At 38.5% G+C, this 19,158-nt stretch overlaps 1 protein-coding gene across 6 annotated transcripts in view; it reads right to left on the bottom strand.

The window, feature by feature from the left end:
• The window catches only part of PLCB1 (phospholipase C beta 1), a 718,158-nt gene that overhangs the window by 115,106 nt on the left and 583,894 nt on the right, over positions 1-19,158 (bottom strand). For all 6 annotated transcript variants that reach the window (XM_081292670.1, XM_081292671.1, XM_081292672.1 and 3 more), the window contains 5 exons: positions 18,256-18,360; positions 16,905-17,014; positions 6,607-6,739; positions 4,773-4,826; positions 1,197-1,416 (listed from right to left, as the gene is read on the bottom strand). In XM_081292670.1, coding sequence (XP_081148796.1) covers positions 1,197-1,416; positions 4,773-4,826; positions 6,607-6,739; positions 16,905-17,014; positions 18,256-18,360 — 622 coding nt within the window. The remainder of the gene's footprint in view (positions 1-1,196; positions 1,417-4,772; positions 4,827-6,606; positions 6,740-16,904; positions 17,015-18,255; positions 18,361-19,158) is intronic.

The raw sequence follows: 19,158 nt of genomic DNA, 5'->3' as shown, positions 1-19,158 counted from the left end.
CCAAATTTAGAGTTCTTGGAATCCATTTTTTTCCCATGCCACAGGGCCTTTGCATTGTCTGTTCCCTCAGCATGGAATAATTCTCCTTCATCCCTTACATAGTTGGTTATGATTTATTCTTTACGTATCACCTCTTTACAGATTGACATGTCAGAAGGGCTCTCCTATCCCAAGCTATTCTCTATCACATTATCCTTTTCTTATAGTATTCATCACAGTCTGAAATTATTTGGGGTATTCGTTGTTAATTGCTTATATTTCCCACATTACCTCATTAGCTACTTGAGGGTGAAAATTGTGCAGGTTATATTCATTACTGAGTCCCCGGGATATAATATGCATTAAATAAATATTAGCTGAATGCCTGTTCGAGGAAATGCTTCTCCCATCAAGCTCTGGGTACATGAGGCTGTGGGGACCCCGGTCCCAAACATAATGCAGGGCATTATGGGAGATAGGGCTGCAAGAATTGAGGCTTCTGTTTTCTCTAAGACAAGCTGCCTCTTCAAATAGGTTCTAGGGACAGAAGGCCATTTTTTTATACCTGCCAGATTGGCAGCTGTAATATAGGCAGTCAGTCGACTGGGATTAGGTCCATGAGCAGAAAGAACTAAAGGAAAACTTGATGTCTATTCTCAGAATTCAGCTAAATAAAGAAAGTCACAGCTGAGCCTGCTACTGTGCACCTATAGTCCCAGCTGCTCGGGAGGCTGGGACAGGAAGATCAATTGAGTCCAGGAGTTGAGAAACAGCTTGAGCAACAGAGCTAGGCCCTATCTCTTGGAGGTGAAGGGGGCATTGGAGGGGGAGAATGATAAAAGAAAAAAATCAGTAAGTTCTTCCCACAAGCAAATGTGACTCAAAAACCATACAGAATGGAGCTGTTTGCGGATTGGGAGGCTGAGGCAGGAAGATCACGTGTTCAAAGCCAGCCTCAGCAATTTAGACTCTGTCTCTAAGTAAAAAAATACATGAAAAGGGCCAGGGATATGGCTCAGTGGTTAAGTGCCCCTGGAAATTCTTGGTCCCCCCAAAAAAACAAATAAAAATAAAAAGAGTTATAGAGAATGGAAAGTGCTTAGTGGCTTTTCTTTTTTGGTGGTGGGATAGATACACAATATGGCATTAAAAACACAACATCAGCGAGCCATGGAATTGACTCTTCACGTGGTAAAACAGATACTCATTTAACTCACTTTTTCTTGCTGTCCTTTTTGGCTGACTTCTCCAGAGCTGCCCTCCTTCTTAAGTAGTCATTCTGAATCTCATTATATTTTGTAGTGTGTTCTTTGATCAGGTCAGTAGTTTTCTTGTGGTGTCTCTTCACTAGGTCTTTCATTTCTTTGTAGTGCTTCTTTTGAAGTTTCACAAATGATTTCTGTTGCTTTAGCTCTTCAATCGTCTGTGCTTCCACTTCTGCAACCAAGGAGCATAAGAGCTAAGGGATAGGAAGGACTGACAGTACAGAGGAGCAGCAACCTGCTCCGTGAGCGACAGCCGTCTGATCTTGGCCAACTGAAGCTTAAGAGTAAAGTCAGATGCCAAATGGATCCAGGTTTTAGTCTGTCTCTATCTCCTGCTAATTCATGGCTGGGTTACCAACTTCTCTTCATTTGTATTTTATTTTATTTTAAGTTGGGATTCCTTAGAGGCTGAGCCCACAAGGGAATATTCAGGTTCATGTGATTGACTGAAGGCCTCCCAGGGGAGGGAAATGAAGCAGGGACATAGGGCAGAGGCAGCAGCTGAACAAGGATGTGTCTCAGCTGCTGTTGAGCTTCTGCCCGATCCCAGGGAAGCTCAGGAGGGTGAACTGTCCCCCAGGCTCAGTCTCCTCTTAAGCAAGAGGGTCAGTTTCTCACATCTTTGTATAGTCAGTGGGCAGAGGCATAATCTTCTGGACCAGGGTCTTCCTTTGGGCTGAGGGCAATTGGGCAAAGACAGGGATGCTAGCAGCTGTTTGCAGCCAACCCTTCCTACAGCTGGGACACGGTGGGTGCACCAGATGTGTGGGAAATCTGGGCAGGACACCCACAGCAGCCACTTTAAGGATTTAAAACACTTGTACTACTTTATAGTGAAATGAAAGAATTCACAGAAAGTGTTTAACAGTTTTTGACATTGTGTCCATAGAGGCTCAGTAAATAATTATGCAGATTCCGTAGTGCCATCTCTATGGGGGACCACTCACAGTAAAGACACCATACATCTGTACAGGTATCTCAACAGTATCCAGCAGTAAGATGTCTCAAGGGAGCACCCTTTAATTTAGTTTGCAGGAAGGCATCCCAAGGGTTAGTGCCAGCCTATATAGCATCATATTCAATGTTGAGGAAACATTTATTAGGAAAGAGCCTGACCTTAAAACATTCTGTACTTCGCTGACATATTTCATAGATTCTAGAATCTGCATTTTAAAAATATGTTCACATTTCTGAAATAAAAATATTACTTATGGTCAATGGGATACCAAAATTTTGCAGGATTTTTCTTTCTTAGCAATACATGATGGTGTCTTAGCTTCAGTGAATTATCATTGACTTGGACCTAGATTAAGTCAAAGTTCACATATTTCCATCCTTTGAACTGAACTTTTTGCTTTGGGGAACAAAAAAAAAAATGTTACCATAAATATTTAGAAATGTCAAGAGATTCAGAAATAATATATGCCATGAATAACAACAGACCTGAATAGAAAATGAGATGCCGAGTGGATAAACACTAAAATCAGAACAATAATTTATGTTCCTAAATGCTAAAATCTTTAAGCAGTTGAAATACACTTCCTTCCCTTAAATGCATCTATTCTCTTAACATTTTATTTATTTATTTTTTTTTTGAGATAGAAGCCATGGAGAAAACCAGGTACATTTATTTAATGGTTTCCTTCAGGTCCAAACTGACTCATCATGATTGTATAATAAGATATCACATTAAGAATTTATAATCCTAAGGAATTGCTGCCCTTTGGGCAATAGATCCAACCGCATTTCCTTAAAAATAATTCACAGCATATCAGCTATGAATGGTTTAAAAAAGAAACTCCAACTTTTGATAAAATTTTCACATAAAATTCTGTATTGTAGTTGGGTACAGTGGTGAATACCTGTATCCCAGTAGCTTGGGAGGCTGAGGCAGGAGGATCATGAGTTCAAAGCCAGACTTAGCAACTTAGTGAGGTGCTAAGCAACTTAGAGAGACCCTGCCTCAAAATACAATAAATAAATAAATAAATAAAAATTGAAAAATGGGCTGGGGTTATGGCCTATTTCTGGGTTTGATCCCTAAAATAAAAAAAAATCAAATAAAAATATATTTTAAAAGTATGTAGATGGAAGGCTATTCCTATGACATATTCTAAAGTATAAAGGTAATGTCCATTTATATAGACACAAACATCCCTTCTGAGTAAGTCACCAAGACATAATAAGGCTAATACATTTCCATAGACCATTGTATTTTGTCTATGCATTTATGTATTTTTAATTTGGGGGGAACTGGAATTTGAATCCAGAGGTGCTTAACCACTGAGTCACATCCCCAGCCTTTTTATTTTTATTTTGAAATAGGATCTTGCTAAGTTGCTTAGGGCCTCGCTAAGTTGCTGAGGCTGGCATTGAACTTCCTCTCCTCCTGCCTTAGCCTCCCATGCCACTGGGATTACAGGTGTGCTCCACCTGGCCCAGCACATTAATGTAGTCTTGAAAAACACTGGACCCTTATATTAAACATCAATGTAGTACTGTTTTCTATGGAACTAAGACTTGTAAGATATTTTGTTTGCTTCTAATGTACTCCTCAAGTAATTTTTCCATGCATATTTTGTGTATTTTGTGAAATATGAATGCTTACAGAAAAGTACATCAATCCTAAATACACACAGCCCTGTGTATTTTCATAAAGTTAACATGCTACAAATACCATCACCAATATGAAAAATCAGAATATCGCCAGCACTCCAGACACCTTCTTTGTGGTTCCTGCCCTTACCAGGTATAACCGAATTCTGGGTTTCTAATGGCATGAATGGATTTTGCCAATCTTTGTTTTCTGCATTATACTTAGGAGTGTTATCCATATCAGTGTGTGTGACTTTCTCATGACTGTATCCTATTCTATATTGTCAATTTGTTACAACTTATTCATGGGTCTTACATCTTTCTGGTTGTAGACATTTGGCTTTTACCCAGGAGCTCTTTTTGGTGAACATGCTTGTACATTTCTGTTGTGTATTGGATCAAATATTTTAAATATTTTTAGGACCAATTATTGAAAATTGTATTGAAGAAAGCTTATACTGATTCTAGGACCACTAATTTAGGTAAAACTAGCCAAATTTAAAATAATTTTAAGCTGTATCACGGTTCTTAAACACCATGCATTTTATGGTCACAAATGGGTGACATTCTGCATATCTAAAATACAGTTAATTTTCGGCATTTTAGGAAGAAATGCATTACTGTTCACGGGGCCACACCCAGTAGGAATCTATTCTTTGATTCTGAAATAGCTATCTTGTAAAAAATATATATTACTTTTATGCCAATAAGGTCCTATTTACTAACTATGGTTATTTCTCTCTGATTACATCATGTAATGTGGCCTATATATTTTTTTTTAAAGAAGAAATATTAGATCTTTATTAAAAGAAGAAATATTAGTGATATCATTTTTCAGAGAAAAATGTAAATTGATTCTCTAAATACTTACAGTGTCTAATATTCACCTACAAAATTCCATGGAGCTTGGGGTGGGGGAAAGGTGGTATTTACCTGTTAGGACGCTCTGAATAAGATCTTCTGTTTTAGCAGGAGCCTTGACAGAACCTGCAATACAAAGGCAAAGTAAATAACCTTCAAAAAGTTTGGTCCTTGATTCTAAGTTTTTGAGTCCTTGATTCTAAGTTTCTAAGAGTGAAAAATGGTGGTAGAAAATTATTTATAACAAGATTACTCCAAAAAGTCTTTGTTTTGTAATTTTGAGACAAACCTAATTATATGTGAAATTATATAGCTGCTTCATTCACATATAGGGAGAGAAAAGAACCCTCCACCTGGATCAAAACAACAAATTCCATTTAGGGAGTGCTAATGCCACCTTTTGGACAAATAAGCAATGACAAGAGGTCTTTTAAAAATGGAAAGCTTAGCACTTGCAGGCAAGATCCATTTATGGATCAGCTGCCCAAATTTAAGGATGAACAGGATATTTGCATAGTCTCAAAGCATCTTCCCTTGGCTATCAAAGAGCAGAAATCTTAACTTTCCATGGAGAAAATAACTGAACCAAGTGCTCCCGCATTGTGGCAGATGGGACATATCAACATCACACCCCTGATATGATGAACAGAGAAGGACACAGCATAACTTCTGTGATGGTCTTGCCTAAAAGTTCAGGATTCAAGTCTATTCAGGAGAATATATCTATGCAACTCAAATGGGGGGAATTTTACAAAATAACATTAGAATTCTCCAAAATGATCAAGGCTATTAAGACCTGGAAACACTAGGGTCTGCCATAGATTAAAGGAGACCAAGAAGACTTATAAGTACAATGTGGGAACCCGACTTAGAATCTGGGACAGCTAAAGGACATTAGCAAAAAGCAGCCAAAGTTCAAACAAGGTCCGCAGTTCATCTCAGAATACTGTATCAGTGTTAATGTCCCGGCTTTTGAACGTTGCACCATGATCTTGCCACATGGTGACTTTCGGGAAAAGGGAGAATTTCTGCCATGTATTCTATGCCAATTAAAAAGCATTTTCTGTTTATCAAATTATTTCAAAATATCAAGTTTAACAAGTCAAATACTGGCACACACTAGCCTTCATCTCTGTGACATACAAAGCAAGGACCCAAACGAAGCTTATCCTAGGAAGCTCACCTTCTATTACCAGAAATAGGACATACATAACAATGAGGGATGATTACATAAACCCGTGTAAGATTAAAGGTCAAGTGAGCTGCAGAGAAATCAAAGGATTTTTCTGAGAAAGGTGACATGAGCATAGCTTTGGCTGGAGTATCCACAAAAACTATTAGGGACTGTGTCTGTCCTGCCATTGGTTTCCACAGGCTAAGGAGGTACTGTATCACCTAAAAATTGCAGTTTATTCATCGGCAAAATGGGGACAATAATAGAAGCTCCTCACAGGGGCTTGGTGTGAGGGTGAGATAAAATAATGCAGGTGAAGGGCTAAGCAGGGTGCACAGTACATGGTAGACATTCAAGGGTAATGAAAAGCAAGCTGGAGTAAGGGAAAGGAGATCTTGGCAGAGGCTTAGTGAAGTACAACTGAGAACGTGTTTCTAAAGCAGAGTTGTTTATAAGTTGCTTGAAGAACTCTTCACAAACCCTGCCAGCAGACGGATCATATTCCACCACTAATAAAGACACAGGAAACCTGGGGGAGTTTCAAGTGGCCAGTGGAGCCCAGGAGCCCTGAGTCCTCTTGGCATGCATGCACTCACCCACCCACTCTTCACGCAGGTCTGTGCTGCTTTTTGCACTTGAAATCACGCAGCCACCGAACCACGCTGCCCCCTTCAGTGGCACCAACACTTCACTCTTTATTACCTGGTGCAGCTCTGCTTTCCCATCGCTTACCTGGAGCAGGTTGGCTGTGCAGAGCCTGGGAAGGTGGTTTGGGTGCCAGGGATGTAGTGTGATTCACCCCATTTTCTGAGGGAGTCGTCTTGGTTTCGCTTGGAGTCTCTGTTGGTGTTTCCCCAGGATCAGCCTAAAATCATAAAGAGCCTTTCATTTTCTACTGTTCCTATTGTACTTGTATTACCTTCCTAAACCAACAAGGTGTGGTGTTACAGTGTTCTCAACAACTCACTTGGAGTCTAAAATATCTAATTTTTAACTGGGAAGAAAGACAAATGTAGCATAGTGTGGAGTCATATTCGTGGCAGGTTGACGGAATTAAAGGCTCAGTTATTCAGACCCTCTCATAGTGCCCTTCCTCACTGTCTCCAGAACTGACCCTGTGGTTTGTTTTCATCAATCATGACGGTAGCTCAAGGCTAACCTCAGCAACTTAGCAAGACCCCGAGGGATGGATCTCAGTGAGAAAGCACCCCAGGTTCAAACTCCAGTATTGCAAAGCAAAAACACACAAGAGAGTAGTAGCAAACTCCACACAAGCAGAGGATCGTAAAGACACATGTAATTTCTTCTGCTCTTTCTCAGACCCTCTCCTCTAGAGCAATGGAGATGAGAGATGCTGTGTAGGGCATCTCAGTCCTTCTGGCAGAAATGTCTTAGACTAGCCAGTCTCAGCTGTCCACAGTTTATTCATCGGCAATTCACATCAGAGAATCCGTAAGATATGCTGAGGCTGGTCCAGATCAGCAGCAGTGCCCCTCTGAAAAAACTGCTCAAGAAAAGTAGTAAGTAGTTCATAATGTAAGCCACTCAATTCGGGGATTGTTTTGTTTCATGTAAATAACTAATTGATGTGGTAAATAAAAAGAGCACAGATTTTGGAGCTAGACCTGCCTGGCTTGGAATTCTGGCTCTGCCACTTCCTAGTGGTGATTAAGTGATGAAGTGAATTAAATGATACTGGGCAAGTCACTTATTCTTGGTGTCTCTGTTTCTATAGAAAAAGGATATACAAATGTTGGGGATCATAATATTATTGATCATGCAAGGCTGTTTAGGGGAGCAAATAGGTTAATATTTATGAAGTCTTTGGAATGTTTCCTGGTACAGAGCAAATATGTGTGTGTTCAGTAAATAAAACATTTATGTTTATGCAACACCATCCATGGATACTAATAAATGCATGAATGCTTATGAAATCTCCATTCCACTCACTCCAGCAGCTATACACCATATACACTTAATAAATTATTGCTGAATAAATGCCAATCCTGATAAAATAATTGCCTTTGTCATTAGACACTATGAAGTGATGCTTGTCAATACTGTGAACACTGTGGCTCTTCATTAGAATATCCTTCTGAGTTCGCGGTGGCAGGTTTTACCGACAATGAGGTTATTCTGATGTTCTACTTTGTATTCCACTTATAAAACACGTTAGGAAATATAATTTTTCAGAAAGCATTGGAAGCCCAACATTGTGACATTTTGGCATGTCATTCCAGAAAACAGACTGTCATATGGAAACACTTTCATCAAAGGTAAGATAAAAGTGAAAATAGCGATGCTGACTGTTGCAAGTGTATTTTTTTTTTTTTTATCCATCCCCCAAAGCATCTTTAAAACATGAGTGCCAGCCGGCTTTCCATAATGGCAAAACTTACTTTAAGTCAACAAATAATTGCTGCCTACAAACCGTGGGCTGTTCGGGCTGGTGGTATTGAGGTAGAAGAGGGGAGCCTTGGTACTTGTGGAGGGACATTTAGAAGGAAGCCTGGAGCCTAAACAAGTAACCTAGGTAGCCTGTGTAGAGAGCTCTCTCCTTTGAAAATGGCTGCTTCTATCAGTAACTTTCAGCATGATCACTTTATTTAGTTAACACCTATCAGGAAAATTTTCCCAGAATCATATGCCGAGTGGAAGGACTGTGTATTCTTTCGTCAGTAGACATTGTGAACACGTGGCTCCTGGTCCAAATGCAGGGTGTAGACTGTGTTTTCGCTGGCTCGCCCAATGTTACCAAACTTTTCAGCGCAGGTTTTAATTTTAGAAAATGGATTTCTTGTTTCTCTTAAACGATCACATTTGGCAACACTGGACCTCTACACCCACACTGGGCTAGAACTGAAAAGTCTCTCTGCCTTATGGGATTATTCCCTCCTTTCTCATTTAGGTTCTTGACCTGCCTGGGTTTATGGATAGCCCTGGAGAAGTCTGAAAAAGAATAGATGGTTGACCACAAAATTCATAAAAGAAATGCATTTATGCTGCACAGATGAAGCGAAGGGAGCATCAGACTGACTACTGGGTTGTTAGCAAAGTTAATGGCTAGCCTTTGTCTCTCAGCTTGAACACAGTAGGGCCCAAGCTTCCTAGCCCCCGGACCCCAGGAAGGTGGAGCCCATGTTCACAATACTAGTTACTTTGCCAGCAAAGAAGGAAGGTGGCCCGTACATCTGAAGAAATGCTTAGTCACACCTGATAATGCCTGCAGACAGCCTGGGCTGCACCACACAGACCCAGGGGCACTATTTGCAATATATTTTGAATAGCAGTTGATAAGCAAAGTGGACTAGATTTAATGCAGCGCCACCCAAAGCCGGAAAGAGATCTACAAATGTGGCAGTTGTTAACTCAGATTCAACCTATTGCTACCCAGGTTTAGGAAAAAAAAAAAACAAAACCTGGAAATTTGAATTTGTATATGAACTCTCACTATTTCCCTTCACCGAAAAGCTAGAGAAAGCACATCTTCAGACCACATTAGGTCCTGAAGCTGCCGATCTATACTCACTGTTAAGAGGAGCAGAGTTTGCCTAGAATCCTGAGACTGTCAGGGCAAGCGATGTGTCCTTAGCTATCCTAAAGGGACAGGAGTGCTCGGGAAACACAGTGGGCCAGGAAGCAACCTTCTCCAGTTCACCACAGTCCCCAACGTCCCCTGGCCACAAAGGTGGAGAGAAGAAGGCAGGTAAGAAGCATGGATATTAAATGCTGGGCTAAGGAATTGGGGGGGGGGGGGTGGCGGTCCTTGTGTAGTTGGAACCTTATAAAGGGCTTCTTATGGTTTTTCTGGAGACAAGTTTTATATGTTATTGAGTGAAAACCTATGATAGCAAATATCAGACTAATATTTGAAGCTTTTTGCTAAGGGCTGTGTATTTAAATTTTAATTGATTACATTTACTTAATGGCAGTTGGTAATAAAAGCAGAGGTAGATCACCTTGTGCTAGATACTATTATGGGCACCAGCCCTATCTTAGGCAGTTGGTGGGCCCCAGTCTCAGCACCATTATAAAGTAAAGAAGTTGGAGGTATTATTAAAAGTCTTTACTAAACAATTAAAAGTCATGTAATTTGCCAGAGTTCTGGAGAACTGGTATTTGAATGTGTGCTGTCATCTAAATCCTAAATCTTTAAACTAGTACTTCACTCTGTATTCTATGAGAATAGCAACATAAGAAAACACAGGAATAACGTAATTGAAAATACATGTGAATTAGTAAAATGATAACTCATGTTCATATAAACATGAACATGATTCTCAAAGAGATTGCTTTGTTGCACTAAAAATGCATTCGTATGTAAAAAGTTAAAGTCAATAAAATGATTAAATGTAAGATCTGCAAAATGAAAAAGCACCTATAGTAATATAATTACTGTAATTTAACTTTTTTATATGATTGAAATGTAGAATAATTCTCAACATATGGATATGTGAGCAGAAATGTAAATGTCAAATTGCTTGTGCCACTCAAAGAATCAGCAGAAATCAACACTTATGACTTTATTTCCCAGGCTTTCCTAAATATTCACTTTTGTGAGTTTAAATAAAATAAGCACAAAATACTTTCATATAGTAGTGGAAATTATGATAACAAAAGAACCAGAGATGTGTTTTATTAATATTTGAAAGACTCTTAGGATCCAAAGAAACAAATTACCAGGAAATAAAATTCATAAGATGGGATATCAGTTTCCCTAACTAAATCTTGCATTTTAGCTAGTGGGGAAAAAAGCACAAAGTGAACCAAAGCAGAAGGGAACCCCTGCCCTCTAGTGGCCAAATGAAATTATTGCAATGTTTTTCTTTAAACCAAGGCAAAATTGGCTTTCTAAAATTAAAAAAAATTATAAAGAGATTCTTAGTTTGAAAATGAACAAAAGTGTCTTGAAAATATATGTGAACTAGTAAAATGATAACTGAAAAGGCCATTTTTTAGGTTTTTAATGCTGATTTATAAAGACTGTCACCCTGGGTACTGACCATTTGGATCTGATGATCAAGCTGACAAGATTGAGCATTTGGAGAATTTAATAGAGTGGTTAGCGTGTTAAGTAAAGGGTATTCCAAATACCAGATGTGTGACTGAGCAATTTGAGGTATTTGAGGACGCTGACTTTGCCTGAGTCATCTGAAAGGTATAGCCCCTTTCATGTAAATAGTTAAAATGATGGTATCTTAATCTGGTCACCAGATGGTAAGACAAAAGATCATCAGTTTTCTTTAAGAATATTTTGGATGAGACTCATAATTCATGATGCAGAACCTAATCAGTACAGATGTGCACAGTGGCTGTGATTTTGTTAGATTCAGAATTTCCCTCAAGAAAGATCTTTCCCAAACATGTACAATTTGTACCTTAAATTTTTATTATCTGAATAAATTTAGATAATGTATCCATCTTACATTTCAAAGAAATATAGGCTTATTCTTTTTTTTAAAAAAAAATTGTCCTGGTATATGTGTTCTCCAGTATTTAGGAGTGAGGTATATGATGGTTTGCAACCTACTTTGAAAGGCATCAAAAGTAAGATGGACTGATAAATGGATAGAGGGATTTATATGTATTAACACTTTAATTATGAAATCTGAATGATGGATAGATGATAGTTCTTTCAACATTTATGTATGTTCTCAAATTTTCACGAATTTGTGAAGATGTGTATATTTTGGAGAGTCTACAACTAGAAGCAAGGAGGTATTGAACCCAGGGACACTTTCTCATTCAGGTATACCACCAATTCTTTTTTTTTTTCTTTTTTTGGAGACAGGGTCTTGCTAAGTTGCTGAAGCTGGCCCCAGGCTTGTAGTCCTCCTATCTCAGCCTCCCAGTAGCTGGGATCAAAGGCATATGCCAGTGTGCCTAGGAGTTTTCTTTTTTTAAAAAAAACTTGAACAAACACCTAAGAAGTAAAATTATTTTTTTCAATGAATTTCCAGCAAGTTCTTCCAGCAGTAACTAGACCATGGCTGCAAATGGTGTTCAAAAGCATGAAATAACTTTCCCCCCAGTATTACAGGTAAAGGCAATTGATTTTTATTTATTTGTTTATTTATTTATTTATTTTGAGTTTCAAAGATGAGGCCAGTTTGAGTTCAGATATTCCCAGGAAAAAACAATTCAAGTATTCCCTATGATACCAATATGGAGCCTATGCAATTGAACACCTCTAAAATTATTTCTAAAACTGAAACAATCTGAATATTCTTTAAGTTGAACCGATTGACCTAAAACTCTACTTCTGTGATTTTATATCTGTTAAGTGTTCTGTTCTTCTCAAATAGCTTTTTTTTAAATTTATTTTTTTATTGGTTGTTCACAACATTACAAAGCTCTTGACATATCGTATTTCATACATTAGATTGAAGTGGGTTATGAACTCCCAATTTTACCCCAAATGCAGATTGCAGAATCACATCGGTTACACAGCCACAATTTCACATAATTCTCTATTAGTAATTGTTGTATTCTGCTACCTTTCCTATCCCCTACTATCCCCCCTCCCCTCCCCTCCCATCTTCTCTCTCTACCCCATCTACTGTAATTCATTTCTCTCTTTGTTTATTTTCCCATTCCCCTCACAACCTCTTATATGTAATTTTGTTTAGCAATGAGGGTCTCCCTTCATTTCCATGCAATTTCCCTTTTCTCTCCCTTTCCCTCCCATCTCAAGTCTCTGTTTAATGTTAATCTTTTCTTCTTACTCTTCCTCCCTGCTCTGTTCATAGTTGCTCTCATTATATCAAAGAAGACATTTGGTATTTGTTTTTTAGGGATTGGCTAGCTTCACTAAGCATAATCTGCTCTAGTGCCATCCATTTCCCTGTAAATTCCATGATTTTGTCATTTTTTAGTGCTGCGTAATATTCCATGGTGTATAAATGCCACATTTTTTTATCCATTCATCTATAGCTTTTTGATAAGTGTTGTTTCCTGCAAAAAGATAGATTTCAAAGGACATCAATATGAGAGATCTCTGCAATCTCAAAGACCCTCCATCTCTTTCCCCTTAAGGTGGCATTTTTTTTCCCCAATCATTAGATAAATGATCTAATGATAAATGATCTAATGATAAATGATCTAATGATAAATAGTCTGAGAAAACCATCAGCAAAAATGTTTTAATAGATGACTTCCAACTTAATTGCTGTATTGTAGCAGCTGAAACGGAGAGGTGTCTGCAAATATTCTTTTAAAATGAGTAATAACTCCTTGGAGACAATAGTTAACATGTAGGTAGTAGTTGGTAATATAAGAAATACTGCTTCTAAATAGTGAAAATACAAATAATTTTACTTGAGAATGCTTTCTTTCAAACTTGTATTTGTCTCTCTCTCACTTTTTAAATTTATTTTTGGATATTGGGGAGATTGAACCCAGGAGGTGCTTAACCATTGAACAACACTCCCAGCCCTTTTAATATTTTATTTAGAGACAGGCTCTTGTTATGTGGCTGGACATTGTCAAGTTGCTGAGGCTGGCTTTGAACTCGAGATCCTCCTGCTTCAGCCTCCCAAGCTACTGGGATTACAGATGTGTGCCACTGTGCCTGGCTTAAACTTCTATTTCTTTAGAAGATAAAATAAACATCCAGTTGATTAAAGAGATCCCTGTTCTAATTAGAGAAGAATATTATGAATTATTTATTTGTATCTATGCAAACAATGTTTTTTAAACAAGCTTAATTTATTTAAAAAAACATTTTATTTATGGACACAATATCTTTATTTATTTATTTTTATGTGATGCTGAGGATCGAGCCCAGTGCCCCACACATGTGAGAAAAGTAATCGACCACCAAGCCCCAGCCCCATTCCTATGCAAACAATCTTCACTTCAAATTGTATTTAATTAAATTAATTGTCTTTTATTCTATTAAGTAAAGGAGGAAAAAAGATAAAGAGTTTTGAGGTTTCTGGGGATTTACAAGGAGCAGATTTAATCTCATATTTGTAACCATAGGAGCATTTGTAGACTTGTCTTATGTAATCTTTTTAAAAAGCCATGGGAAAGAAAAGTAATATTATCTCAGAAGAAATATCAGAATCAAAGATATAACAATTGTCCAATCTTTAAATTCTAGTTTCCAAGCAAAATAATTCAGAAAAAACCCCACTCATTCATGTATTTAATTATAAAACAGCAGGCTACTTACTTAGCACAGTTGGATTCCTGGATGTAGACTTTGGACATAGGGATTCCTGAGTACATGATTTATTGAGAGAATGCTCTCAGGAGGAAAATCATAGGGAAGTGAGGCAGGTGGGGCAAGAATGGGGAAGAAGATCAGCTGAAATGTAGCCTTCAAGTCCAAGCTCAGCAAATCTCCCTGGGAGCAGTGCAACATGGACTGCAACACAGAAGTTGGCCACTGGAAGCAAGGGGCCTGAGCTGATAGTCACTAGGTCTGCCAGTCCTTGGGCCTGGGTGCTCCCCCTCCAAGGAAGAACCTGCTAAGTATGTCAGGTAAGGTGGTACCTGTCAGCCCAGGCCAGCCCTCAGATTTTGGCAGCTGAGAGCTGTTTGAAGTCAAGCCCTATGGCAGCCTATACCAATAAGTGGAGCAGTTTGGAGAGGAGATCCTTATAGGTCTCCAACAGAATCCCCTTTCAAACAAGTAAATTAACCTCCTTCAGTAATCCGCATACAAGCAGCAATTGCTTGAACTAATCTCTCATTAAATCCAAGCAGCGGGCACTAAGTACTTTTTATTGTTTCATTTTTCTCTCTGAAAAAACTAAGCACAGATATTAGGGGCATGCATATTCCTGCTTACTATTAGGTAAACTTTTCTGTTGGTATAAAATAAGCCTATCTCTGTGAACTACAATAAATTCTTCATAAAATTTTCCAGTCTAATTTTAAATTAGATACAGGATGATGTATCTCTTGGTCTTATGCAGTATAATGCCCACAGTATAAAGAAGAACCTGGAGCTGAGGGTATAGCTTAGTGGTAGAGCACATACTTAGCATATTCAAGGCCCAGGATTTCATGATCTCTAGCACCAAAACATATGAGGTAAGAACCTGGAACATTTTACCTTTAGGTTAGATTGCTTTCCTTCTAGTTCATCTCATTTTCTCTCATGTTTAATGAACTCAATGCCTAAGATCAAAAATTTCTAAAACTCTATAGAAAGTAAAAGGAAATAATCACAGGTTCAAAATGTATTAATATGTTCCTTGAAAATCTGTTTAAAATAGTGAAACATTTCAAATATCCAATAATTGGGGATTAGATAAATAAATTATGATGTAACAAAAGACTGAGCCAGTAAAAGTCATTTTGTAGAGGAAAATTTTAATGCCAAGTGCAGTTGCACAGGCCTGTAATCCCAACAATTTAGGAGGCTGAGGCAGGAGGATTGCAAATTTGAGGCCAGTCTGGGCAATTTAGTAAGATCCCATCTCAAAATAAAAAATTGAAAGGGCTAAGGATGGGGAATGTGGCTTAGTGGTTGAACACTCTTGGGTTCAATCCCTTGTAACACACACACACACACACACACACACACACACACACACAGTCTAATTACATGAACTTATTATCAATATTATCCTATTTTTAAAAAAGTAAAATTGAACATAAAAAGATGACCTATGTCTACAACCCATATTCACAGTTCTTCTCTCTGAATGCTTGAGTCTTGTTTTTATTTTGGAAATTTTCCCTAATTCTGAGTTACTTTTGGAATAAGTAAAAGGTTATCTAATAAACATTACCAACTCTAATGGATTTGTTAATAGGAACACAAGTTATCCAAGCAATTTCCAAAGTTTTTTTCTTACATTATTATCTGTCCATTTTTAATTTTTCTTGAAAATCTCCTCTGAATATTCAAGGAATATACGAAGAGCTAATTTCTATCATTTTTCTAAATATTGATGTCATCCCCAATAATCATTAGATTATATTTCACTTTTTTGAAAATCAAAAGGATTGTCACTCTATTTAAGCCCTATATATTTTAGACTTTATTTGTAATATGTCTTCACCCTTTAGTAATTATTCTTTAGGTTGGATGTGGTGGCTTACTCCCATAATCCCAGGTACTTGGGAAGCTGAGGCAGGAGGAACGACAGTTTGAGGCCAGCCTGGGCAACTCAGTGAGACAGTGCCTCAAAATAAAAGAGGGCCTGGGATGTAGGTCAGTAGTAGAGCTCCTACTTACCTAGAATGTGTAAGTTCTTGGGTTCCATACCAAAGCAAAAGATTATTCTTTACATTCTGACATCCAATTTAGAATACTATATAAATTATTTCAGGAACCCATAACTATATACATATAATAATAATAGTTAGTAATCATTTTAGGGTCCAAAACTGGCCGGCTGGCTGGGCAAAATAACCGGGGGGTGACGAACAACTTGTGTACATTGATACAGCAGGAGTGGGAGCCGTTTATTGTAGGACAGGAGGGGTATATATACATTCCACACAGCTTATCTTAATTAACATAAACTAGATAACAGCAGTCAACCAATAAGGAATCTCCACACTTAATGGCTCGCTGGCGTTACTTCACAAACCACTCCCTCTGGCAAAATGCCAGGCGCCATCTTGACTTGTTTATAGACCCTAACACATAACCACACTCCAGGCATTGTATTCAACACTTTTTGTATTGTAAGAAATCACAAAAGCACTGTGAACATCCTGCATTTTATATTTAAAACAAAGGAAAATACAAATGACTTGATTATCTTCACTCTCCTGTGCCTTAATCACCTTTAGTTGGTATGAACTCATCCAGAAACACCTGAAACAGCAAGATGTGTACTGTTTAACATGATCACAAGATAAGATGCTAGTGGTGTCCACAGAATAACAAAAGATAAAATATAGAAAGCTGAGTTGATCATCTGGATGTTTTGTGACATGATGCAGAACTCCATGAAACTGTGTTCCAATATGCCATTTTTATTTCCCTGGAATAAGATCACTGAGGTGAAGTCAGAAAGTTGGTGTGGAAATCAAGCTTCACACCCTGAGTAACACCCTCTCACCTCTTTCTTTACTTCTTCTTCATCCTCCAGTGTCAAAGCAGCCAGTTGCTTAGCTCTCTGCTCCATCAGATTCACATATCGGATTGGGTTTGACAAAGCTTCGATCACATCTAAACAGGGAAGCAATGTTGTAGATGGAAGGTTCTGGAGGTATTGATTACCTATCATCCATCTAACCACCCATCCATCTAACACTTTGTCCATGTATTCACTCATCATCCAACTACCCACCCATCCATCTGCCCATTTAGCATCCATCTTTCACTCTTCCACCCACCTATATTCCTTTGCACCCATTAATGCAACATTTTGGAAACAGACAAGAGTCAGGACTTTGCTGAAACCTTAAGAAGACAGAATTCAAAGGAGTTCAGCTCTGAAAGCTACATTGGACAGGTTCAAACTCAGGATGCCACAAAACTTCACATTCTCTAGTTTCTTTTTAAAACATCCATCTGTCCCATAATGTTCCTACCATTTGTCTTATTTGGCCCAAATTGTATTTCATAAACAGAAACATTTCATAGAAAGAGCCCACTTTCCACACTATTGGAACAATCCAAAGATTTGGGAATATGAGTCTCATTTGCATGGCAGTGGTTAGGTGGAGGGAGTTATTATGACCATCTCTGGATGAGGGCTATGTTCCAAATTTGCCATAGTCTCCACCATTTCCCAGTGTCTTTTTTCCTCATGGAATATTTGGTACTATAAGCATTTAAATTTGTGATTTTTGTTTGACATTGTCACAAGTTAATCCTCTAAATTAAGGACTCTACGCATGAAAAAAAATCAGGATTCTTTTCTTTTCCTCTTGGTATTGGGGATTGAACCTAGGAACACTTTATCACTGAACTACACCCCAAACCCTTTAAAAATATTTTGAGGCAGGGTCTCGTTAAGTTGCTTAGGGTATCACTAAGTTGCTGAGGCTAGCCTTGAACTTGTGGTCCTTTTGCCTTATCCCCCCAAGTCAATGGGATTATAGGTGTCAACTCTGTGCCCACCAGGATCAGGATTCTAAAACTAGCTGAAGCCAAATTCATTGCACAGACCTAGATAAAGAACTGTAGCCCCCGGTAGCATGAGTCAAGAATTTCTGAGCCCATGAATATAAGACTACCAGAGAGTAAACACGTTCCAAATGGAGGCATTGAGGTTTAAATGAAAATAAACTGCATTAAAATGTAATCACAAAGTCTGAGCAACATACCTCTAAACATACAGACAAAAATAGAAGGGATTCAGAGGCCACATCTCCTGCCTTGGTTTGGTTCAGTGCTTCTTCCATTAAGCCACAAAAACATGAATGACCCCAGATGGAGACATGCCCTTGAGTCAGGTTGCTTACCTGCATATGTGTCTGGCACATAGTCTTTCACTTCTATGTAGACAAAGACAGCTGGCAGCATTAGGGGCTGGTTCCTTTCATTCCTCAGACAGATGTAGTGATAGCCTGGAGGGTGACAACAACACTGGGTATCACATATCGTCTTCACAATGTTAGCTACAGCTATGAACATCTGTGGGACGCAAGGGTTTATTTTAGGTGACTTTGGATGACAAATGGGTCACTTCTCTCTCATATAATTTTGAGTGATGAGGTCTTATTTACTTCATCAGATAGGAAAACATTGTTGATTCTATTTTTTTCCCTTTCTAACCATATTCCCCCCCAAAAGAGAGAATTTAAAAATACATGCCACAGTTTGAACTATTGGTCCAAATTTGTTCCTTATAGTAGAATTATACTTGATTTCTTAATTGAGGTGCAGCATTGGTCAATGGGATGTTAGCACTGTGGCACAAACAGAGGCACAAAATATATATGTAGAGTGAGACTTTTCCTTTTGCATTCTGGTGATCTTCTAAGAGAAGTCCATACTCTAGGTGCCATTGTCCCTTCAGCCTGCACCCCAGAATGAGCACACTTGGAACACACCAGAACCCAATCAATGGCTTGAAGCACGGCTATGTTGCTGAGGCCAGGCTGGATCAGCTAAACCTTGTGCAATGGTTTGGATGTGATTTGTCTCCTTGAGTTCCTCTGTGGAGCTTGGTCCCCAGTGTGATGATGTAAGAGGTGGTGGGAACTTCAAGAGGTGGAGACAAGTGGAAGGGTCACTGGGGTTGTGCCCTGAGGAGAGATTAAGATAGTTCTCTGGGACCCTGAATTAGTTCTTGAGAAAGGGTTTTTTAAAAAAGAGCAAGTCTGGCTCTACTCAGCTCTCTGGGTTCCTATTTGGCAAGGTGA

This window comes from Spermophilus citellus (assembly GCF_964194105.1).
Source record: "Spermophilus citellus genome assembly, chromosome: 4".
Lineage (NCBI taxonomy): Eukaryota > Metazoa > Chordata > Mammalia > Rodentia > Sciuridae > Spermophilus > Spermophilus citellus.
The sequence above is the reverse complement of the archived record's forward strand: the minus strand, read 5'-3'. Positions and strand labels throughout refer to the sequence as shown.